The 25,688-nt window shown below is 36.2% G+C and overlaps 1 protein-coding gene across 1 annotated transcript in view; it reads left to right on the forward strand.

Moving 5' to 3' along the window:
• The window catches only part of NEGR1 (neuronal growth regulator 1), a 917,418-nt gene extending 892,184 nt beyond the window's left edge, over nt 1-25,234 (forward strand). Inside the window, exon 7 of the mRNA XM_081225773.1 lies at nt 24,974-25,234. Within this exon, the coding sequence (XP_081081899.1) occupies nt 24,974-25,098 (125 nt within the window). The 3' untranslated portion in view covers nt 25,099-25,234. The remainder of the gene's footprint in view (nt 1-24,973) is intronic.
• Nucleotides 25,235-25,688: the final 454 nt, after the last annotated feature.

Consider the following 25,688-nt stretch of genomic DNA (forward strand, 5'->3'; position numbering starts at 1 on the left):
CATTTGAATTAAAAATGAAATGCAAGTTAGACTTTACATGTCTTTTAGCCCTTTTTTTGGTCTTAATTTTACCTTTAAAATAATAAAAACTGCTATGGTACATAGTGATGTATATTCCTGACTTGTAAAATAATTTATTTAAATATTAGGTGGTAGTTTTTTCCTTCTTCAGAAATAGATTGTTCACTGAATCTAAGTTCATTGACAATAACATGGCTATGTTTGCCGGTATCAGCAGTTCTAGTCAATGTGGTTTATGAAAAAAATTCTAAAATTACCCAGATGTTACCTCTGAATAATAGAACCAAAAAGTTATATGTTGATCATGCCAAGGTTTCTCCTTACTTCATACTGGTTTGTAAAAGAGAAGTCTTAAAAAGGCTTTATTACCTGTAGGTGATAACGATTCTTAAAGTATCCTTTTCTTTCTTAGAAAAACTCCAAAGGTTGTTTTGTTTGTTTGTTTTTAATGGCAGATCTTATTCTAAATTGTTTTAACCTTTATATTTTGTGCTTATATCTTTGAGGGGCAGCATAATAAAATGGTGAAGAGCAAAGATCTTAAAGTCACACAGACTAGGTTAAAACAGATTTTCAATGCTTATGTGTATCAGTCTTCCCTATATATAAAATGGGGACAGTAATATAGACTGTTGTGAGGATTAAATACTTTTATATATGTAAAGTTTTCAGAACAATATTTAAACACAGTAGGTCTACTTATTATTTTGCTCTGTCCCAGAGATACCCAAATATGCAAATTATTCCTTCTCTTTAGCTGTGTATTTCACTGACAGTGCACTGATATGTCCTCAACATTTGAAATTATTAGAGCTTGTACTCAGTGCCTTACCATTACAGCAGTTTTATGGATAAAGGTAAGTCTTATTTTTGTGAAGCTTTGGTTTGAACACTGTTACTGCATGTGTGCTATTTACGATGGGACTGAACACAGACTGCCTTTACAGCAGGTGTGAAAACCTTCAGCCCACAGGCTAAACATGCACCTAGCTTAATGTCATCTAGCCAGAAGGGCAAGCACCAAATGCTGATGTTGCTATTCATATCTTCAGCTGTGAAGATACAAGAGGGAACTTGCAATTTTTTTGGAGCATTATCCTATAAACAAATGCTGGGGCTGTCTCCCTCTCCACCCATAATAATATTTCTCAGTCTCCCTTTGCCCTTTCAGTAAGTGTCTATGTGTGTCTCTGAATCGTTGGTACGTATGAGGGGTTTGGGGGTGGAGTGGGGAGGTGTTGGCAGTTTCTCTATGTGTTATGTATGGCTGCATAATTTCCTTTAAGCACATCTCTCATTATTATTTCTCCTACTGTCTTTGTTGGCCATTCTCTTTGTATGGCTCATACCATATCTAAGTGCAGAACACTCTTTACTCTCTTTATGTCATTGAATCAATCTATCACTTAAAATTCTAGGATATTAGAGTTAGAATGGAGTATTAACTTATTACAGTTGACACGACTCATTAACACAGAACCAAAATTTATGTTTGTTTGCTTGCTGAATTTATTGCTTACTCATTTGCTTAACAAACATTTAACTACCTCCTGTATACCAGGAACTGGAAACGGAGTATGTTTTTTATTATTCTCATTTTTAAAAGGTGCATGAAATACTATACATTTGTATTAACTGAAACATAGCTAGTAGTAAGTTAAATATCTTTTAACCTATTGATTTATTGTCCTTGCTCAACTCTTCATAGAAAAAGTAAAGGATTTCCTTTCTTGCTCTAAATACAAAATAAATTATTGGTGAAAGAATACATAGCATTAGATGTATATATATATATAAAAAGATTAAGCTTTGTTAATGCAAACAAATGCAAATCCATAATAGAAATGAACTTAACCAATTAACCTTAATATCAAAGAATTTTCTTCTTCATATCAAAGGAAGAATGAGGATAGTCCACCCTTTTGGCATGGTTATTGACTCGAGATGTTTGTGCAATCTGGCTCACAGGCTTTGTCTTCTCTCACACAGGAGAGCAGATTGACCATGCAGGGGGCTTCTGTGTCTGTAAGGAAGACAATCTCTGAGTTTGGGCTCAGATAAATACCCAACTACTTGCATGTGCCTCTATGTCTTAGAAGTCTCAGACTTAGAAGTCCTGTCTCATACAGGTGCAGACATTTTTAAGTGAGCTAACAGAATAAACACCAGTTATTCAGGCAATGAGTCTAAATAGGCTTAAAGGAGATGGGTAAGAAGTGGAGCAAACTAAGGGGTAGATGAAGAACTTCAACATGGCTGCTGTGTGGGTTTCCTGCTCCTCACTGGCATCTCTTCGATATGTGATTTTCAAGGCAGGTGCTATTCTTATTGCAATCACATTGTCACAGTCCATTATGAGGAAGCAATTAAGCCCATAACAAGTTAAGAGGTGATGTTTTGTATTTTTTTTTTTAATCTCACACAACTGTTGATTTGTTAGCTTTTGAAAACAGATAGGAATTTTTCAATTACACCTTGCAAAATACCTTTTTTCATTCTGAGTGTTTGAAAAGCAAATGTATCCTGGATCCAGTGCTTTTGTGTTTACAAATCTGGATATGATTTAGTAAGCTTTAAAGAGATAGCAAATGCATAGTAAGGAAATCAGATTTACATAATTTTCTGCTTGCTTACAGAACACAGCAGTTGAGATTATCTTTTACATTTGGGAAGACTGTTTTAATATGATAAGATGAAATACCACCTCCAGTACACTTGATCTTGCTAGTTTGACTTCTTAAAATAAATTATGGGCTGATTTGTCATAGTGACTTTTAACATAAATTGCTATTATAATCTAAAGAAGCAATTCTAAAGGAGGCCACTTTTTCACTTCATCTACATAAAAAGGTTTAGGTTATTTCTACATTTATTCTTTCCTCTGTGCAATTTATTTGCTGTAACTTTACATGACAGGAACAACAAAAATCCATGCTTTGTTCATTCCATCCATTCTTCTATTCATGCATAAGTAGAAAATAGCAGTTTAAATAGAGAGATGGTACAAGAAAAAATGTACATTGGCTTTACTTTTTGTATGTTAAAAAAATGTTTTTTATGAGACTGTGTGTGTGCCTATTTCCCCACTGGAAACACAATTAGATTGCAACCTTGGGGAAGTAAGATGAACCCAGGGATTTACTCTTTATCTTCTACATATTTATTTACTGATTTATTGATGTATGTATGTATGTATGTATTCTAGCAGCATCAATAGCTACTGTAAATAGTGAGTGTTATAGTCCAAACATATTTTAGCTGTAGGAGTGTGATTGCTAGAAAAGGAGGAGGTCACACTAAGCCAAAGGTTTCTAGAGGCAGACTCTCTTATGAAATCATGAGCCTCTGAGCCTCTGGGGAATGTTTGATGGTTTTTGTCTTGATTTTTATTTTTTGTTTTGTGCCCATTATGATTGACTAAGCTTTCTGTCACTGCCTCTAAATTCTATTTGTCCAAATTTGCCATGGTGCCTATTTTCTGTATCATCTGTATTCATTATTTGACCACAAAGGAGTTAGAAAATGAGCGTGGCGATGTGCTTACTAGGATTAGTTATTCATTGATAAGTGTTCAGATTAAGGCATTTTATATTTAAAAAGTGTGGGGGAGTACATGCAGGGCTCCTGGTCAAGCTTTCTTGTACTCTGGATAGAGATTACATATATGCACATATTATCTCATTCAAGGCTCTGCATGGAATTGGAGTAATCTTGGATTTATAAGTGGCTTATGATTATTTCCTTTCAACTCAATGGAACAATAGTACTGACCCCTGGAGTCTCTGATTGGAGGCTTTGTTTTTATTGTTTACAAAGGTGAGGAAAGCTGTGTAAGAAACATGGAGAACAGACATAGCACAGGATTATAGAAAGTCATCTAAACAAAAACTTGAATTAAAGATAGACAAATAGGATCAAAGAGAGATTTATTTGAAACTATAAGAGAAATTCTGCCCTGCCAAACCTTCCCATGCTTTTTGTGCCCCCCTACTCCAAGAAGAACTCAAAACAGTCCAGCCCACTGTGAAACACCTTTTTGGAACTAAGAGCACTTATTATATGTGCTGCTTATTTAACGCTCAGTCATTTCACCTTGACATGTCTTTTGGTTTTCCATTTCTATCTTTTGCCTCTTGAACCCTTGCATTGTTTTCAGTAGTTTATGTGATGTGTCACAGTATGAAAGGAGATCAATGATTGCTTTCTTTTCCTGTTGCGATGAAACAATTTCCATGAACATAGTGGTTTTAAAAAAAAGCAACACAAATTTATTAGCTCACAGTTCTGTTCTGTACTCCTGAAGTGCAACATGGCTCAACTGGGTTCTCTATGTATGATCTCACCAGGCTGAAATCAAGGTGTCTATAAGCCTCCAGGGAAGAATTCACTTTCAGGTTTATTCAGGTTGTTGTCAGGATCCAGTTCCTTGTGATTATGGGACTGAGGTCTCATTTCCTTGTTGACGGTTGGACAAAGGCTACTCTCTGCTTCTAAAGATCACTTGTATTTCTAAACGCGTGGGCCCCTCCATCCTCAAGCCAGCAACATCAAGTCAAATCCCCCTCAAGGTTTTAGTCTCTGAATTCCTCTTCCACCACCAGTGCAGAAAGTTCCTATTTTTAATGAGACTCATGAGACTAGGTTAGGCCCATCCAGACCATCTCCATATTTTAAGGCCAACTAACTTGGGACTTTAATTACATCTGCAAAATCCTTTCACAGTAGTACCAAGATTAGTGTTGCTTGATCAACCAGGGAATAGAAATCTTGGGAGATGGGGAAGGGGGGTACTTGTGACACCCAGCCAATTCTGTGCCATGTGGATACTATATGGATCCATAAATGCCTGCATGAATGAATGATAAAAGACACTTTTAGAAGTCAGATATCTTACCAAGCCAATTACTAATAGATAAAACTGAGCCTCCAAGTGAATAGAGTTTTATTTTACCTGAATAAATTAGTTTGGGGCCATTACAGTTCACCTTACAGCCATGATTGAGGTGATTGGTCACCTGAAGACATACCATTCTTTGTCTAACAAATGACAACCAATTTAAGAGGGATTTTTTTTTCTTTAAAGATCCAATTATCAGAATCTGAGAATTATGCCCTGGAACAAAATTGCCTTTATAAACTGATTTATACACGACAAGTAGTTATCTCCTCTAACACTCATAATGACCCATGGGTATTAATAACCCCATCCTACAGACAGAAAATTGAGGTTCACAGTACTTCACAGTATTTTATTGAAGGTCTTAATTATTTATACTAAAAATTTTCTAAAAGCAATTTACTTTGCAAAAGAAAAGGAGGGGTAATAGTTATGTAATCACAGAACAAAATGAAGTGAAAAAATGTTTTTTAAAAAGAGAAAGAGGGCTTCCCTGGTGGCGCAGTGGTTGAGAGTCCGCCTGACGATGCAGGGGACGCGGGTTCGTGCCCCAGTCCGGGAAGATCCCACATGCCGCGGAGCGGCTGGGCCCGTGAGCCATGGCCGCTGAGCCTGCGTGTCCAGAGCCTGTGCTTCGCAACGGGAGAGGCCACAACAGTGAGAGGCCCGCGTAACGCAAAGAAAAAGAAAAAAGAAAGAAAAGAAAGAGTACTCTGGGCAGTCCTTTACTTGCCTTGTTCAAATGTTTGATAATTATAATGCAATTGTTATTCTGGTCTGATTTAACACTGGAAATACGTCACCTCAGGAATTAAAATAGTAAGTTATCTATGTCAAGTAGAAGAATCTAGTTTTCCCAGCATCATGTGTAACCAGCTGGAAAAGGACCAATGATCTCTACCTACCAGTGAAGTGATGAAGAGGTAATATCTTCAAACGAACAACATGAAATTAAGCATGTCTCTAATTAGCACCTAAGAAATAGTGAGGTTCAACTTTTTCTTCCAGGGTTTTATCATTTTCCCTTATTTTAAAATAGCTTTTTGCATCTATTTCTTTCATGATTCAGTGACCTGGAGATCAAACCATATTTACTGATTCAAGATTTCTTTTCTGTAACTTAAAAACAAAACCAAATGCAATTCAATGGTGTAAAATGTCTTTTAGGATGGATATTCAAAGGATAATTGGAAGTACTAGATTCATATAATTTAGTAAACATACCTAGGAAGAGAAAATGACTCAAAATGTCCAATGTGAAGACATGTATTTGCAGGGCTCCAAACTGAGTATGTTTGTGCTTCTGCTGATGTTTTCAATCGTGGGGTTTCCCTGGATGAATGACTCCTTCCCCCCAACATTGTTTAAGTTTCAGTATCTTTTCCAACACTCACCTTGCATCTTCTCAATCACTCCCTTTCACTTACAAAATCCTTTTTATAATATGTCTTTATTATATTTCATTTCATTGTCAGCAAACAATAAAATAAGGCTTTCCATGGGTTATTTTTCTATAGCTGCTAAGCCCAGATCTAGTCTGAGGTGGTTTTCATGGCCCTAAAAGTGACTTTGAGCTTGACCTAGGGCCCTGCCTTTCACACTAGACCGTGAGATTTCACAGGACTTGTCACCTTGTTCCCTATGAAATAAAAATGGCATTATGGTTGTCATAAATAAGGAAAACACTCACATAAAAACCACTATGACAAATTGAGAAATATTGAACTAGTCAATCTGTGTATTTCATTGAACATTCTGAACCATACAAATTTGAATGAAGCTTTCAATGCACAAATAAGCCAGTTCTGTAACAATAGACACTGCCATTGTATACCAGACATTATGCACAGTGTAGCCAGCTGCATCAAAGAGATGGGGGAATTGGGATTTGTTTTCAATGTTAAATTGAAATCCAAAAAATTTATTATTGTTGCTCTGTAATAAACAGGCATGCTGCTTAATGAAAAACTCTATTTGTATTATTGGTGAGTTTCTTGCTTCTGATTCACACATGTGGGAAAAAGCTGGTCTATTACTCTTCCTAAGCTGGTATCTGCCATAATGCTTAAACTTAGCAAAGGATCATCTTGGTCATATGCGAAGAATATCAGAAGAATAGTTTAAATAGGATAGAGAAGAATAGTTAAATATAGGAGGAGATTCTGGTACGATTACTAGGAACATGCACAGTGCTTATTGCATTCTTTTTATTTCCCTTTATCTTCAGGGAAAAAAAGTGTAACAATGAGATATTAACATTTAATATCTTTTCCCTTTTGGTGAAAGGAGAAAATAATCATCTGTCTTTTCTTATTTTAAGATTAATAAAAGTACACCCAAGTGCAATTATGTAGCCTAAACCTTATTATAATAAGACATGTTTCTAAGTATACACAGGAAAGGAAATGACATTGTGGTTGCTTTCCTTAAATCCTACACATAAACTTACATGGAAATTTAGAAATCATTTTGACCACCAGGATGATGTTAAATTTTCTTATTAATTGTGATCATAATTAAATTTAGTGTGAAATGGAAAATGTATATTAGAACACGTATTTTTAAAGTGGCTTTCTGATTTCTTTAGCAATTACTCTTAGCTATCGGTATACTAAGAAGGTGGAGAAATGTTATTGCAATAAAACCAAATGAACACATTAATTGTCTTTAAATTAAGCTTTGCTCTCTAATAATCTATGGTTCCTTTAACCCCTTCTCCATTTTTCAAGTTTTCATGTCCTGACCCCAAGCACGAATAAGAAACTGAAGCTTGTCCTTCACTTGAAGAAAAAAACCAAAACCTTGCATTTTATGCAGAGATGTTCTAAATAATTTTCTGATTTTATGTGTACCTTTGAGAATCTGATGAATCAAGACATAATCTAGCCATAACCCCACTCACTGTGTCTTCAGCCGTGTCTGACCAGAAGTGTTGATGAAAACACCTGAAAGCTGTGTGGACCAGCAGTGTTCAAGCCAAGAGAATGACAGGCAGAGCCTATAGTTTGCAGAGCAAAGCCAGTGGCCCTGTCCAGCCGGGGGACTTGGGGTGTGGGTCAGTTGAGCTAAGACAACAAAGAACTTACAGGTTTTTAGAACTGCTTTTCCTGCTGAGCCTTGGCAGGGCATCTAATTTATAACCCTGCTCATCACTGAAGACAGCTTTTAACCTGCCTTACCAGGGAAACTAAACAGAGCATACAGGAAGCTGCAGAGCCCATCCAGTAGTCCTATGCACAGTGGCACTTGAACAGAGAGCACAGCCCATGGCTTCCCCTATGTGTAGAGCAAAACAGGTGGTCTTATCTGCCCAGGGAATTCAGTGCATACTCAGGCCTGATTCAGGCCCCCAAACAACAAGTTGTATAGGCCAGGACAGGAAAGCTAATTCATCCCATCTATTACTAAATAGAGTACCCAGTCCTGACCATTTAGTAAGCTTGACCAGAGAATTCAGGCAACTTCAGAGCCCATTCTATAGTCTCTCTTGGGTAGGAGATCAAACCAGCAGTCCTATCCATTTGTTCTCAGCCACTGGCATGCTCCCCAATCCCAATCCTCAAAGCTCAAAGGGTGTCTCACCCAAAATAGACCCGAATAGCAGAACCCACCTGCTCAAAGACATTTACTAGCAAACACACCCATAAACCCAAACAGAGCTGACTCGTGAAAAACTGTCTCTGCCAAAGCAAACCTGTAAAGTATGAAGAGAAACCCCATTACTCAAATGCACAGATACTAATGTAAGGAATCAAGGATCATGGAAAATCTGGTAAGTATGACAACACCAAAGGAAGCTAATAAAGCTCCAATAACTTACCCTAGGTAAATGGAGATCTATGAACTGTCAAAGAATTCAGAATAATCCTCTTAAGGAAGTTTAGTGAACTATAAGAAAACACAGACAGAAAACAAAACAAAATTAGGAAAACAATACAGGAACAAAATGAGAAGTTTGACAAGGAAATAGCAGCCATCAAAACAAACAAACAAAAACAGGTATCTTAGAGTTGAAAAATACAATAGCTGAACTGAAGAATTCAATAGAGAGTTTCAAAAGTAGACACAACCATGCACAGGAAAGAATCAGCAATGGAGGACAGGACATTGGAAATTAACCAAAAGAGCAGAAAGAAAAAAGAATGAAAAAAAAAATAGTGAAGGAAGCCTACAGGAATTATGAGACACAATGAAAAAAAAAACAATATTCACATTATGGGAAATTGAAAAAGGGACAGAAAGTGTAAAGCAATAATGGCTGAAAACTTCCAAAATCTGGAAAGAGAAATGGACCCAGATCCATCAGGCTCTCCAGATCAGTGAGGCCCAAAAGATCCCAAATAGATTGAAGCCAAATAGAGCTACACTGAGATATATTATAATTAAATTTTCATAAGTCAAAGACAATGAAAGACTTTTAAGAGCAGTAAGAAAAAAGAGAGAAATTATATGCAAGGGAATCTCCATAAGATTATTGGCAGATATCTCAACAGAAACCTTTCAGACCAGGAGAGAATGGGATGACATATTCAAAATATTGAAAGAAAATAACTGTCAACCAAGAATTCTATACCTGGTGAAGCTGTCCTTCAGAAATGAAGGAGGGATAGAGACTTTTCCGAACAAACAAAAGCTGAGGGAGTTTATTACCCCTGGACCTGCTTTACAAGAAATGTTAAAGGGAGTTCCCTGAGTGGAAGTAAAAGAATGTTAATTAACACCATAAAAACACAAAAAGGTAGCATAAATCTCACTGGTAATGGTAAATATATAGTCATAGTTAGATTCTGCAATATGGTAAGAGTGGTACATACCTCACAACTCTAGTTTAAAAGTTATAAATAAATAAGTAACCCACTTTAAAAATGGACAAAGGACCTGAATAGACACTTCTCCAAAGAAGATATTTGAAAGGCCAAAAGATACATGAAAAAGATGCTCAACATCACCAGTCATTAGGGAAATGCAATTTTAAACCACAGTGATAATCACCTTACACCTGTTAGACCATCATCAAAAAGATAAGAGATAAATGCTGGCATGGATGTGGTGAAAAGGGAACCCTTGTACACTGTTAGTGGGATTGTAAATTGGTACAGTCACTATGGAAAATACTTTGGAGGATCCTCAAAATATTAAAAAAAAATGACCTTATGACCCACCAATTCCACTTCTGGGAATATATTCAAAGATAATGAGAACACTAACTCAGAAAGACATCTACATCCCCATGTTCACAGCAGCATCATTTACAATAGCCAAGACATGGAAACAACCTAAGTGTCCATCAATGGAGGAACAAATAAAGAAGTTGTGGTATATATACATACAATGGAGCTTATCCAAACTTTAAAACTGAGTAAATCTTGTCATTTGTGACAACATAGATGGACCTGGAAAGTGTTATGCTAAGTGAAATAAGTCAGAGGAAGACAAATACTGTATGATCTCACTTATATATGGAATCTACCAAAAAAAAAAAGAAGAAGAAAAGAAAAGGAAATAAAAAGAAAGAAAAAAACTAAACTCATAGAAAAAGAGATCAGACTCTTATGGTTATCAGAGGCAGAGGGTGGGTAGAAGAGGAACTGGAGAAAGGTAGTTATAAGATAAATAAGTACTAGGGATGTAATGTACAACATGATGACTATAGCTAACACTGCTGTATGATATATATGAAAGTTGCTGAAAGAGGCAATCCTAAGAATTCTCCTTACAAGGAGAAGGGTTTTTATTCTTTTCTTCCTGCTTTTCTTTTAATTGTATCTATATGAGAAGATGGATATTAGCTGAATCTATCGTGATAATAATTTTACAATATGTAAATCAAACCATCATGCTGTACACCTTAAACATATACAGTGATGTACATCAATTATTTCTCAATAAAACTGGGGTGGGGGGGAAGAAGATGCATGGAGCAACTATCTCTTTTGACTAATAACTGCTCACAGGAAGAGCAAGAATGTTTTGCATGTGACAAGTAGAGTGAACCAAATATTTGCTGACCATAAGGGTGCATTGTTGTAATCATTAGGACTATCAAACAAATATTTTGATTATCCTTCTTCTGAGAGCTTGGGAGGATTGCACTTCTCCACCCACTTTGAAGTTATGTGTGGTCAAGTGATTCGTTTTTGCCAATAAAATGTGTTAATTCAAGGCAAAAGAATAAAGAAAAGAAATATTATGTGGTTCATATGCTGGATGGAAGAAAAAAGTCCAAGTTGAGCACATAATGAGAGATGCAAATAAAACATACATTGACTACAGATCTTAGAAATTATTTCAAACATTTGATATTTCAAAATAATTGTATCACGGTTAGAGTGTATATAGAAAAAACTCATTCTGTATCTTACTGATTGACATGACTAAAGTGGTGTGTCACTGTTGTATAGTTTACTAGACTATCAAATTATTTTTATCACTTTCTATTTAGAAACATTTTAAGGTTGTATTTGATACATTCAATATTAATAAGCAAGTGAGAGCTATAAAAACCTGAAACAAGATACTAAATAAATTAATGTGGGCAGTGCAGTGTTCTGGAAAGGACACCAAACTCAAAGTCTAGAGACTTGCATTAATTCTCTATGTAGCTCTTTCCTCTCTAGGCCTCAGATTCTTCTGGCTTTAAAATGGCATAACCCTAAAATGTCTTTTTCTAACTAGATTTCTGATTTGATTATAGTTTGACAAAGGCTAATAGAGTCTCAAAGTTCCTTTAACCCTAGAATTCTAATAATATTTGATTTGGTGAAAATCATCCCTTTTCTTCTAGAGTAGAATGTTTTGTTTCTACTTGACTGTAAGTTCCTCAAAGCCCAGATTAGGTCCTGTTTATCCTTGTGTATTCAACCCTGAGCACAATGATTGTCACAAAGAAGGTGCTCAGTAGGCATTTGTTGAATAAATAATGTGATTACTGTTATAAAAGTCAGTTATTCCTAAGTTATTCATTTTCTGACTTATCTAAGATTAATTTTCCAGTTTGAGGTTCAAGTGCATATATTTAGGTTAAGGATAATTGAAAATACTGCTAAAGTAGAGGAATCTCAATAAAGTAAAGTCTTGTCTTAAGAAATGACAAGGCTTCTCTTAGTGTTTTGTGATCAAAGGAACTGTGGGTATAAACTTATCAGCTGATAGACTAACTTATCAATGTAGTCCCAGGAAGACTTATTTAAGTTTCAGTCAAAAACTCTTTCAAACAGTAATGTAAGTGGCCAAATTTGCAATATCTATAAAAGTGGGGTAGAGGTGAGGTGTTCTGATGTAATAGTTGAAAAAATTCCCACACTTCTTTTTTAAATATCTTGATTAGAGTCCAGAAAAGTTATAAGCAGCATATTGTCTTTATTTTCCATAAAGAAAATTACTAATCATACTTTAAAATAAACATGAATCCAGATTGCAGAATATGTTCATTGCTAGAATCACTATGCAAATGCAGTCATCTTTTTTCTCTTCATCCTTTGCTGGACTGTCCTTTGAACTAGAATTCCCTATCATGTGATTTTGGTGTGCATGTCCCCAGGTTCCTTTCATAGCAGTTGTATATACCATTTTCCCATATTAGAAGTTGGATCACTTTAGGTAGAAAATGTAAGGCAAGCTGGAGGCTCAAGAAAAGAGCATTTTGATGTTGTAGGGAGAGGAGTATTTTATAGCTGAAATCATAATAAAAATATAAGGACCATGAGTGCTTTAAAATATTTAAGAAATACAATAGGAGACAGAACTTTCATTAGGCAATGTTGTTGTAGCAGAAACCAAAATGATGGTAGCATAAAACAGTGGACAAAATCCTGGGATAAAATCTACGAGGAAAAAAATATCAGATTTAATTAAGATTTTAAGGCCCCTTTTTCATTATTAAGGGTATGTGGCTAATAAGATAATTAATGCCAACCTCAAAAAAGTGATGCAACTGAATTACCATGAGCCAAGAAAACTGGAAGCAAAGAGACAGGATAATTGTGGACTTTCAATTGACTTATTTATCCAAAATTAATGTATTGCACACCTATTATGTGCAAAGCACCATGCTCTGTGGGGGAATGTGAAATTGCACAGTATTAATAACCTGCTACTCTTCTCTTCTTCATAGAAGAGTGTTATCTTTGTCTGGGTCCTGCCAAAATGAGCAGCTCGCTTATAAGTGATTACTGTGGAAAGGAATTTCAAGAAAGAGTGGTGGGAGATTGGAAGAAGTTAAACAGGGAAGGAGGGAAAGCCAATCCAAGAATGTGTTACTGAGCTGGTCCCTGCTGTGGGTCACTGGGCTCCATCCCACTGGGGATCCTCTGAGGAGCCAGGTGGAACACGTCTCAGAATCGTTTGCCCTGCACACAGCTGGTGGTCATAGCACCAGCTAAAAAAAAAGGTAATGAGACGATGTAAGGCAAGACACAAAAGGTGAGTGAAACATACGTTGTGAATTTATCTCATGAAGATAAAAAGAACAGTTATTTATGAAGCCCTTATTAGGAGCAGTCACTGTGTTAGCCTCTGGGGAAGAGAAAAAGAGAAGCAAAGAAAGATGAACAAAACATGATCCCTGCCCTTTAGGAACTCAGTCTAGGTGAGGTGGCAAGTCTGTGAGCAAGGTCAGGAGAGAGGAGTTTGAAATGCAAAGGAGTCTCAAGGGAGGAAGAAGTAATGGTTAAAGGGTCAAGGAAGTTATCACAGAGGTAACCCTGGAACTAGGTTCTTAAGGAGAAGGAAAATTATTTCATACAGAGGCTGGAAAATTGGGAGGAAGTGGAAGAGGGTGGTGCCAAGTAGAAGAAACAAGGATTGCAGCCCAGGGGAGTAAAGGGTAGAGTTTGTTCAGAGTATTGTGATCTACTTAGAGGACTGTGAGGAATTATACCAATATACGAAGACTGTACCCCAGCACACAGAACAGTACAATGGGCATAGAAGTGCTCAATAAGTATTAATAGGTAATCAAGTATTATTTGTTTAATGAGTGAATTTTCTGATCTGTACCTTTAGAGCTGTGCTTTAAATGGAGCATATTGTTGGTGTGGTTGTTACTGTTTCAAATGTATAGGACTTTGAGGCACACAAGACTTTATTCCAACAACTTGGATATTTCTTCTTGGGCCAAGGTAGGGGCTTCCATTGGTATGTCTTGTATAAATACTAATGTATCTTAAAAGCTACCATTTAATGAACACTTAAATTAGCACTGTATTCAGCACTTTACCTAGTTGGCTCATTTACCTATCACAACAACACTATGAGGAAGATACTTTTATCCCCTTTGTTCAGCTGGAGAAAACTGTGGCACAGAGGGGCTAAGCTAGTACATGGTGTGCTTGATTGTTATAAATATAGTCTCCATCCATAACTAACAAATTCAAGTAGAAATCACAGACAAGAGGGATTCTTTAACAGTTCTCTTGGAGGGTGTGTGTGTGTGTGTGTGTGTTTAACTCTGTATGTTTATGGTACGATGTCTTCAAAGACATCAAAGAATACAAGTTTCTTTTTTTCTCTAAACTAAAACCGACCTTCCTTTGCAATGGTAGTCAATATTTCCAAATCCTGAATTATTGATTGATGATATTACCTTCCCTAGTGCTCCTTTCTTTTTCTTGAGATTTATAGTAAAACCTCATTAAACTGCAGAAGTTAAAATAATTCATTTATAGTTCTCTATAATAAATATTTTGACAGTGCCAATCACTTGGTTAAATCCTGTGAGTGATACAGAAGTAAATTAAATATTATCATTGTTTTCAAGAAACTTAGACTCTATTGAAGGAGATGAACACCAGAGTGATAAAGTATAAGTAAAAGTAAATGGCTATGGGACAAAAGAGAAACTGGCAGATGAATTACAACTAGAGTTAGGTGGTAATTCAGTAATTCAATAATACCACATAGGAGTAGAAGCATAGAGATTCGGCATACTTGAGTTCTAGTCTTACTTTTGCCTCTGACTTAAGCACATCATTCAATCTCTACCAGCCTCATCTCCTCATCTACAAAGTGAAGGTTTGCACTAAATGATCCCCAGTATTCCTTAGAGTTCTGACAGGTTCTAACTTTGTGAGCAGGTTGCATCTGAGATGAGCATTGAAAGATGGGTACTATTCCAACATGTAGTGATGCAGAAGCCCATCCCAGATGAAGGCAGAGTGTGAGCAAATCTGCAAATACAGCAAAGGCCTGGGTGTGCCCTGAGAATGGAGAGCCTTCCTGCCTAGTGTGCCTGCTGTGTCAGAGAGCAGCCAGCAATAGGACTGGAAAGGTAACTTTGGGAAAGTTTAAAGAGGGTTTTGAATTCCATACAAAGGCATCTGTATTTTATTAAGGTGTTTTAATGGCAATGATTAGAGAATCATTGAGAATAACTGAGAATGAATCTGGAACATAACAAGTGGAACAATTTAAGTAAATCAGAACTACAGAGCCAGGTAATCACTGGTCTTTATTGCATTTGAAAAGCTAAGAAAAAAATTGGAAGGTAAATGGAATATTCCAAAAAATGGAAAAAAATAATCTAACCCTATGAAATTCTTTATCCTTAATGCTGAGAGAACAATGTTACAGAATAATAGAAAAGAAGCTGGTTTGGGGTAACCTTCCTAAGGCAAAAGATAAAAAGAATAAAATTTAGTAAACAAGATAATTTGATCATTAAAGCTTCAAGTTTAAACACTTATATAAAAACTTAAATAATTTCACACCCACATAGCCACACACATATAATCTTACAAGCTCCTTCAACTTGCAAAACTGTTTACCAGTTTGCAATTTCACCCATTTTTACCACACTAGCAATGTCACAGTGTTGATACAGCTAATGGCAGTGACTATTAGTGACCTTAAGAACACAGCTGGGTTTCTATTTTTATTTCTGTAAAACCTTCTTTCTTCATCTAGACGATGCCTTAAAGGGCCAAACTAAAATCTATATAGTCAAGGCAATTTGTATTGTATGTTTGTGTATATATTTCACACAACAAAGGCAGCTTTTAAAACACATATACACACACATACACACAAAATATGTAATGACACTTATAAAGAACCCATTTGCAAACCAACCTGGAATGAAAAACTGGACTTTGCCCAAGTTCAAAGAACCATTTCGGGTTATACAAAATTGCCTCTGTTGCCAACACACTTCAAAACAGAGCTACTATAGATTCACGTACATCACTTCTGACTTGCAAAAAATAAAAATATCTAACACATTTAGAAGATACTGATGAATAATACAGACTGAAATTTTTTTTCAATGATTATGAAGGACAGAAAAAAAGGCAGCAGAATTTCTTTCCATTTGGGGGATTGTTTACTTATTCTCTTTCACTCAGATTAGAGGTAATAGTCTTGGAGAGTTTCATCTGGTTATTTGCAGAAAAAAGTATTTATCTACAAATAGGCAGATTTCTGAATATAGGTAATAATAGAGACAAACATATGTTTAAAATTCCTAATGTAGTTTATGCTGAGTAAATAGGATTGTATACTGTGAACTTTGGCAAAATGGCTATTTAGCAAGTAGAAAAGGATTCAAGGCTGGTAGTTTGCCAGAGAAATACCTTAATAGTTACTAAGAACAAGCTAGCAGGGAAATTCCATGAGTCAGAAAGAGAAAGGAATGGTGTGATTTCTGTAGCCATTCATTGTTTTTTTTTTTTTTTTTTTTTTTTTTGCGGTATGCGGGCCTCTCACTGTTGTGGCCTCTCCCGCTGCGGAGCACAGGCTCCGGACGCGCAGGCTCAGTGGCCATGGCTCACGGGCCCAGCCGCTCCGCGGCATATGGGATCCTCCCGGACCGGGGCACGAACCCGTATCCCCTGCATCGGCAGGCGGACTCTCAACCACTGCGCCACCAGGGAGGCCCCTGCTCATTGTTTATAACACAAAATGGAGGTGCTTTTTGTGAAAATTATTGTATATTTTTATGCTTGTGAAGGATCAGTTTGTAAAAAATGTCATAACTTTCTGAAGATCGGTATTCAGTTTCTGACCAAATGAAAATGTGAAAATCTAAAATGTTAGGATAAGTATCTAAATACAGATTTTCTATAAACTTAGGCCTCTAATTTGCAAAAAGTGCACAAATGTGCACTTCTTAGCCTGATTCCTTCTAAAGAAGATAAAAAAGAAGACTGACTGGCAGGAATTCGAAGCCAGCTATCCAAGTCTTTCCCTAAATACGAGTGGAGCTAGCTGTGGTAGAGGCTCACAAATTAAGCCTTACTCTGAAGGACTGAGAGCTGCTTGAAAAGTGGACTATACTATGTTTATTTCTCTGTATTTTAGGAAACAGTGTATGGCACAATAAAGGTGTATTGAGTAAAAACAACTGAAAATCTATACATTGGTAGCCCTACCACATGACAGCTATGCTACTCAGGCATTCCTCAATTCCAAGCCTAGGGGAGGAAGAAGATCTTGGGGGGTCTATAGTATAGGAACATGCAGTAATGACACAAACAAAACCCTCCCCCCAGAAATCACTGTTCCATAGGTGTGGGATGGTTCCTGAGAAGACATGGTTTGTGCTGTGTCTTTAATGCAGTACATCCCATCTTAGGGTGTGGACCATTTTATTGCACAAGAATTAGCGCAGAAAGGAACAATAAGATGATGTTGCCTGTGCTAAGGCTTGCATGATTCATCCAGACACCATAATCAAAAGTTGTACATGGAGTTGTAAAGCATATCCCATCCTGGTGTTCCTCTCCTCCCCTAATCTCCACCCAGTATTTAGGCAGAATTAAATGATGCAAAAAATCTGGGTGTGATCTGAGCCTCTGATGTGTTATCCCTGACACCAGCTGATGGTGTTAAGGGGTGGACATTGCTAAACAGAGGATTAAACTATCTTTCAAGCAAGCTCCTCCCACAGTATGTAATGAAACAGAGTTGCACTGTGTTTTGGATTGAATCCATGGTGCATAATTTCTCAGTAGACTAATATACACTCTATTTTGAAATCACGTTAATTACTTTCTTTTATTTGAAATCTAATTTAGGTGTAAATAGTTCACTTCCCATTAAGGTATAAGCTTCCTTTGTAAAATGTAAGTTGAGGACAGGTTTTTCTTATGGAAGCAAAGTTAATGTAGCTAAATACTACCTAAGTTTGCAACAAGAATCTTAAAAATATGACTCAAAGCTAGTTTAGTTAAAGCTTCAGTAATTTAAGGAAATTGCCTAGGCAAGTAATTGGTATTATACCAAACTAAATATTTCACAGTTACATTTGCTTTTGCCTAAAAATAAAAACTGGAGCAATACAAGGGAAAACTGCCAAGACTGAAAATAATATGCAGCAGCTGTAAGTAATTGGAAGTGATAATCATAATTAGACAAGATGTAAGATATGTATTAAAGCCCAGATTGGATCTTCCTGTTGGCAACGGGGAGAAATCCCAAAGGCCTGGACCCCACATAGCCCACACACTTCTGCTTCATGCCTGAGAGCCCCTCTGAAACCAAACTTGGCATTAGATCAGCCCTGAAACCACACCCAAGGCCATGCACCATACTGTTCCTCTTGGGAAGAGATAGAGGAAAATAAGAAACGGAAGAGGTCATACTCCCTGCTTTCAAGGAGCCTGCAAACCAGAAGAAACTGGCCAGTTATCTAGCAGTAATTGGCATTAAATTAAAGTCCTCTGAAAGAAGCCAAGGTAATGAAGATAATAAATATTTTTGTAAGATAAAATGGAGGACAGCTTTGTAAGACCAAAGAAACATTGATTTACCCAAGTATAGATCAAGAATGGAGTAAAATAGGTTTGTTCCATGGAAAACATCTCAAGCTAAAGAGAAAGCTCTATGGGGACAGGAGGCATTTCTATTTGGCTCAGTGACTCAGAGAATGCCTCCCACATAAAACACACTAAATTTGCTAAATAAATGAGCAAATGAATAGCATTTAGATAATACTTGAGGGAGTGTTTATCTTGTGTTAAATATTGTACTGGGGGCTTCCCTGGTGGCGCAGTGGTTGAGAGTCCGCCTGCCGATGCAGGGGACACGGGTTCGTGCCCCGGTTCGGGAAGATCCCACATGCTGTGGAGCAGCTGGGCCCGTGAGCCATGGCCGCTGAGCCTGGCGTCCGGAGCCTGTGCTCCACAAGGGGAGAGGCCACAACAGTGAGAGGCCCACATACAGCCAAAAAAAAAAAAAAAAAAAAAAAAAAAAAAAATATTGTACTGGGTACTTTAAATGTATCAGCACATTTAATCTTCATGATCACTTTTGAGATACTACCAACCCTCATTTGCAGATGAGGATGCTGAACTAAGCACAGCTAAGAAACGTGCCTAGGTTAGTCTATTTAGAAAGAAGTGGAGATGGACTTTGAACCAAATCTGGATCTACCGTCCATGTATTATGCACATCATATTTTAAAACTAGAGTGCCTTTAGCTTTACTAGGAAAGTGGGAAGAATAACAACCAGCCATTTCTGGTCTTTGTTTTAAATTCTGATCTGTAAACCACACCAAAGTAGCCTCCCTGACATGCCCCATTTCATTCCTTCTTTCTCTTTCTTTTTCTTAAATAAAATGGCAAACTTGAAAGCATCTAACACATTGCTCAAGGGCTGGGTGTTCTCATTCTCTCTCTCTTAGTTTTAAATCTTCACTCTTTTGTTTTCTTCCTCCTTTCCCTTCCCTTTTCTTTCCCCTTTGTTTCTCAATTTAAATTCTTCTCCCATTCTTCTCCTTTCTTCATTCTTCTCCTCGAAACCAAAGACAATTAAATAGGTAGTAAGAAAGAAACAGAAGTTTCCTCCTTCCACACTTTGCCTTAAGAGTAAGAAGTCATAGGAACAACTATTGAAATAGGGTATTTTATCAAAGTGGTCATGGATTACACAAATCATATTTAGGAATATTTTCCCACATTCAATTCAAAATACATCTGTTAAACACATTTGATATAAGATACAAATGCACATATGACAAGGAGGAATGTCCCATAATTTCAACATGCTTATAGTCCAGTGGAAGAGAAAGATATAAATATCTTTCTACGTATATATTATACATATATATAATTTATTATAAGTAAAAAAGGATATATTTATGAAATCGGGTATAAGCAGGAGACTAACAATTCTTATTAGAGAGATGGGGGAGCCTTATGGAGGAGGTGGTATTTTAGATCTTTAAGGAGAAATAGGACTTTGATAGGTGGAGAAGGAGAATAGGAAGTAACGTCTTTTAGGCTTAAGGAAATAGCATGTGCAAATGACAGGGAATAATGAAAACACTCTATGTGTTTAGAAAATGGCTCATGTGACTGGAGCTAACAGTGTGTATGAGTCTGGATAAGTTGACTAGAACCAGATAATAGATGTCCCTGAATGCTGAGCCACACAACTTTGGCTTCCCTCCACAGGCAATGGAAACCCCTGAAGGTTGGGGCTAATGTAGGCTTCTACTCTTACCTACACTAGTACAATCTACTGTCCAGAGTAGTCAAGAGTATATTTTAAAATGTCAGCTAGCCTCCTCTGCATGAAACTGTCTTGTGGCTTCTCATATCACTCAGAAGGAAACCAAACCTTCACTATAGCCCAACTACACCTGTGATCACATGCCCTTTCCCTTCTAATACTACTTAGAATGAGTAGCAGTATGATATTCATAGGCAACTAAAAACATGGCAGGGAACATACAACAGATCTGACCATCCCAGAGACATAGCTGGATGTCTCCAAATTCAGGACCATATATGGGGGCCCAGGTTCCTCTACACTCCCTGTCTTTTGCTGCAAGAGGATGATGCTACAAAGTTTGATAATGCTCTTCCCCTATAATCTGACTCATGATCTTTCTTCCTGGTCCTGCTGAAATGCTGAAGGAAGGTATTCTGACTCTGTACAGGTCTTAGAAGGTAAGAATGAGTCTAAAAGTAGAGAGAGAAGAAAGAATAAAATATGGGTCATGAAAGTATTCTTCTGAAAAAAAGAAGTCAAGATATTGTGTCCCCTTATGTGTTTATGGTGATAATATTGGAAATGGATGTGAACTTTATCATCATTCAACAAATACTTAATTGAACACTTACTAAGTACTAGACTCTGTGTTCTGTACCAGTGCTAAAATATACATATAATAAATCTTGTCTTGAAGACACTCTTGGTCTAATGGGGAAAGATAGATATGTAAATATGATATTAAATATAATGCCAAATTAATTTGTCATATGGTTTTATAAAGACATTTCACTTTTTAGAGATGATATTTGAATTGAGTCTTAAAGCTAATTTCTAATAGCTAACAGTTATTTTCTTTAATTTCTTAACATTTTCTATAATTTCTTAAATAGCTGATTGGGATTTAACATGCCAAGCAAATCTAAGTGGCCCAAATAGTACTAAGACCCCTAACTTTAGTACCATTAGCCTTATACCCTAAATCACTCAGTTTACAAGTCCTCCCAAAACACATAATAAATATCAGTCAATGAGATAAACATTACATAATAATGATACATAAGTCAATGGGCTACTATGCTGTAGTTTTTTAAAGTGAGATATATATATGTACTAACATGTGTATATCACTGCATTTTGTAAAAAAATAATTGTTACTCTGTCTGCTGCCTGGACTACTTACCTGCCATGAGTCCTTGGGGAGCCCTCCCATGTTCATTCATTATCCTTATAGTAATTATATAAATCCTAATGTTCAATATTTGCCTTTTTATTTATATCTCCAACTAGAATGAAACTTTCCTGAGAGGAGATTGAGTTTTATTTATCTTTGCTTGTGTTCAATTCCCAGGACCAAAAAACGATGCTCGATGTATACTTAAAGATGATACATGATATATGACTTGGCATTAGATATCTGACCTCACATTCCCTTAACTAACTTTGCTCTTTATTTTGGGGCCTACTAATTGTCAATAGCTACTTCACAGTACATTTTCGATAATATTCAATAATTGCCAGTAACAGTGATGCAAAAGGCTCCTACTTTATTTTAGGACTAATGGAAGTATTTCATTCACAAACAACTAAAAAATACATCCATTTGAGACATCCATGAAAAAAATATATACTGTTAATTACAAAGTAATATTTAATTTTTAAACATGATATAGATTTGTCATGTCTAAAACAATAGGAGCCTGAGTAGAAGACAAAGGTACATTGGAGGAAAAGGTGGCATTTAAGGTATATGATAAAAAGGAATATATATGGAGATATATGAAATTGAGTAACAAAAGGATCATGCCCACCTTATTATATATTGTATTTCTGGTACTTAGTACAGTCCCTGGTACTAGTTTAATAAATATTTGCTGAATGGATGAAAGAAAACATATGGTAGATTCTCTAGCTTATAGACAAGTGGCTTGCTTCAGAAGAGATTCTGTTTTGTAGGAGAGACATACTCCTTTTAACTCTGACCTATTTATTTATTTAATTGAATTGTTCATTCAACAGATATTTCTTGAATATCCACTGTGTACCAGAACTGGCCAGACATTGTGTCTGGAAACACTAAGATAAATAAAACATGACCTAGGAGAGTTTACAGTCTGGTGAGAGAAATAGATATGTACACAAATATTTGCAATGCAGTATGATAGTTGTATAAAAAGGAATATATATTGTGACCTAATATCACAATAGGGTAATCTGCTCAGCTTGTTGGAGAAAGAGAGGGGATTCAAGAAATATTGCCCCCAAAATGCATTTTAAAGGATGAGTAAGGAGTTTTGAGAGTCTTTTATACTCTATCCACTTAATGTACTGTTTAATTTGTCATGATATAAAAATGTTATCTTTGCTTTGTGTGCTTGGCTTTTAAGATCTATTTCTTATTTATGAAATCATTTTCTGTGCTTTGCTTATTATTAGTCCTGTATTATTATCCCAGTTTTATTGCACTCAAGATTCTTAAAAATACAGCAAAAATAACTCTGAAATAGCTGTCACTGAGAAGGTAACAGACCAATTAAATATTTGTTTATATTAAAAAATAAAACATCGTTTAAGTCTTGAACAAGAGAAAATAATTTAAGGAGATTTGTGGTTTTAAATTAGACTTCTTACATATCAAAACTTGAAAAGCTATCTGTTCAACAATAGACTTATGTTCTTCATCATCTTCTCCTTGTTTAAAATTCATTTGTGATGAAAATAAAAACATAAAATAGTTGATTTTGCTCCATGTTTACTAAAGAGTAGTAGTCTCAGCCCTTGAATCTCACTCACATAGAATCAACAATTATACTGTCAAGAAAACTCCCCACTGGCAGGAGCCAATGCATCTTTCATCTCCTTTAGTTTCTTAGAGTTATAAACAACACAATTTATTCTTCTTGTAACATGAAAATATAGTCATTGGTGAAAGTTCCATTAAAAACTAGCTGTTGGTAATTCAAACTTAGTGTGACTAAAACAGCTTCTGGATTTATGAATTTGGGGGTGAAACAGTATATTTTTAATTGCATTATTCATTTCCTAGTAGGAAACAGCACATGAAATCCAGGTTTCATTAAGAAGAGGTAGTTAAAAGTATGTTGGTGGAGTTTTTTATTATTACTATTCTTATTCTTATGGTAAATGAGAATCAGTCTCAAGCAAAGCTGAGCATGCCTGTGACAGTTTCTGTAACACAATATAATTCACATTCAAAGAGGCAACTGTCCTATGTGAAACGAAGTGGAATCCATTCAGTAGACTCCCACAGTATCCCAAGCTTGGTGAATCTCTAGGTGAAACCTCTCAGTGAAAATTCAACGTGACTGTTAGCCAAGTACCCACAGGAGCTTCTCTATGTATAAAACTGTGACCTTTCCAATGTATGAATGTAATCATACAATTCAACAGCTCCAAATTCTTCAAAATATCCTTCAGTCTAAAAAGCTAAACTTTTTTTCATTACAGTCAAGGTCATTCTCTCTGCCTATAGTTCCATTTAAATTCTCTCCACTCCAGGCCTCAAACTTCACAGTCCAGCAAGACTAACCTACTTTTAGATCCTAGAATACATGCCGTGCTCTCTCCTTTCCTCATGCCTTTGAATATATTGTTTTCCCTACCCAAATGATGGTCCCCTTTGGTAAGACTCTGTTAAAACATCCTTCCCTTGCCCAGGCAGATTTAAATACACAGTTTTCTGTGTCACTGCAGTTTGCACATGCAATTCTAATGTTCCTAGGATTGGAAAAGATATTAGAAGAGAAAGTCTCTTCGTTTTTCCAGCATTTTGTGTAGTATTTGGCCAATAAAAAAGATCCAAAAATATATGCATGTATATATGTATGATATTACATAAATGTGGAATCTAAAAAAAGTAGAACTTGTAAAAACAGAGAGTAGAATAGTGGTTAACACAGGCTGGGAGCTGGGGAAACTAGGGAGATTGTTGTTTAAGTGTACAAACTAACAATCAGTAGATAAATAAGTTCTGGAAAGCTAATGCACAGCATAGCGTTTATAGACAACAATACTGTATTATAACCTTCAAAGTTGCTAAAAGACTAGATCTTAATTGTTCCCACCCAGAAAAGAAATGATAATTATGTGACATGATAGAGGTATTAGCTACCGTTATGGTAGTAATCACATTGCAATATATAAATGTATCAAATCAACACTGTTGTACACCTTAGACTAAAACAATGTTATAAGTCAATTATATCTCAATAAAAATTTAAAATATATACTAAATGAATATTGTCCACTAATGCAAATATTTACAATGAATGTAAGAGGAATAATAATGTTAGCTGATATTTGTTGAATACTTAGTGTGCGTCCAGCCCAGTGCAATGTGCTACATGTGCTTCATCTCCAATTCTCACCGCAGCCATGCCAGGTGGATTATATTATTTCTATTTTGCCCTTGAGAAAAATGAAGCTCAAAGAGGTTAGTCGAATAGGCCACACACTGTCATACAGCAGAACCAGATGTGAACCTAAGTCTGTCTGACTCCAATGCCAGTGTTCTCCCCAGTACACCCGGCTGCCTTTTGATTATTGTTAAGATCTTAAAAGACACAAATTAGATTTTGATTTATTCTTTTCCATTTCTTTCCAGCTCCAAGTACAGCCCAGTATGGAATTACCGGGAGCGCTGACGTTCTTTTCTCCTGCTGGTACCTTGTGTTGACACTGTCCTCTTTCACCAGCATATTCTACCTGAAGAATGCCATTCTACAATAAATTTAAAGACCCATAAAAGGCTTTTAAGGATTCTCTGAAAGTGCTGATGGCTGGATCCAATCTGGTACAGTTTGTTAAAAGCAGCGTGGGATATAATCAGCAGTGCTTACATGGGGATGATCGCCTTCTGTAGAATTGCTCATTATGTAAATACTTTAATTCTACTCTTTTTTTGATTAGCTACATTACCTTGTGAAGCAGTACACATTGTCCTTTTTTTAAGATGTGAAAGCTCTGAAATTACTTTTAGAGGATATTAATTGTGATTTCATGTTTGTAATCTACAACTTTTCAAAAGCATTCAGTCATGGTCTGCTAGGTTGCAGGCTGTAGTTTACAAAAAAACGAATATTGCAGTGAATATGTGATTCTTTAAGGCTGCAATACAAGCATTCGTTTCCCTGTTTCAATAAGAGTCAATCCACATTTACAAAGATGCATTTTTTTTCTTTTTTGATAAAAAAGCAAATAATACTGCCTTCAGATCATTTCTTCAAAATATAACATATCTAGATTTTTCTGCTCGCATGATATTCAGGTTTCAGGAATGAGCCTTGTAATATAACTGGCTGTGCAGCTCTGCTTCTCTT

The sequence above is a fragment of the Mesoplodon bidens genome, assembly GCF_964165515.1.
Source record: "Mesoplodon bidens genome assembly, chromosome: 2".
In the NCBI taxonomy this organism is placed as follows: domain Eukaryota; kingdom Metazoa; phylum Chordata; class Mammalia; order Artiodactyla; family Ziphiidae; genus Mesoplodon; species Mesoplodon bidens.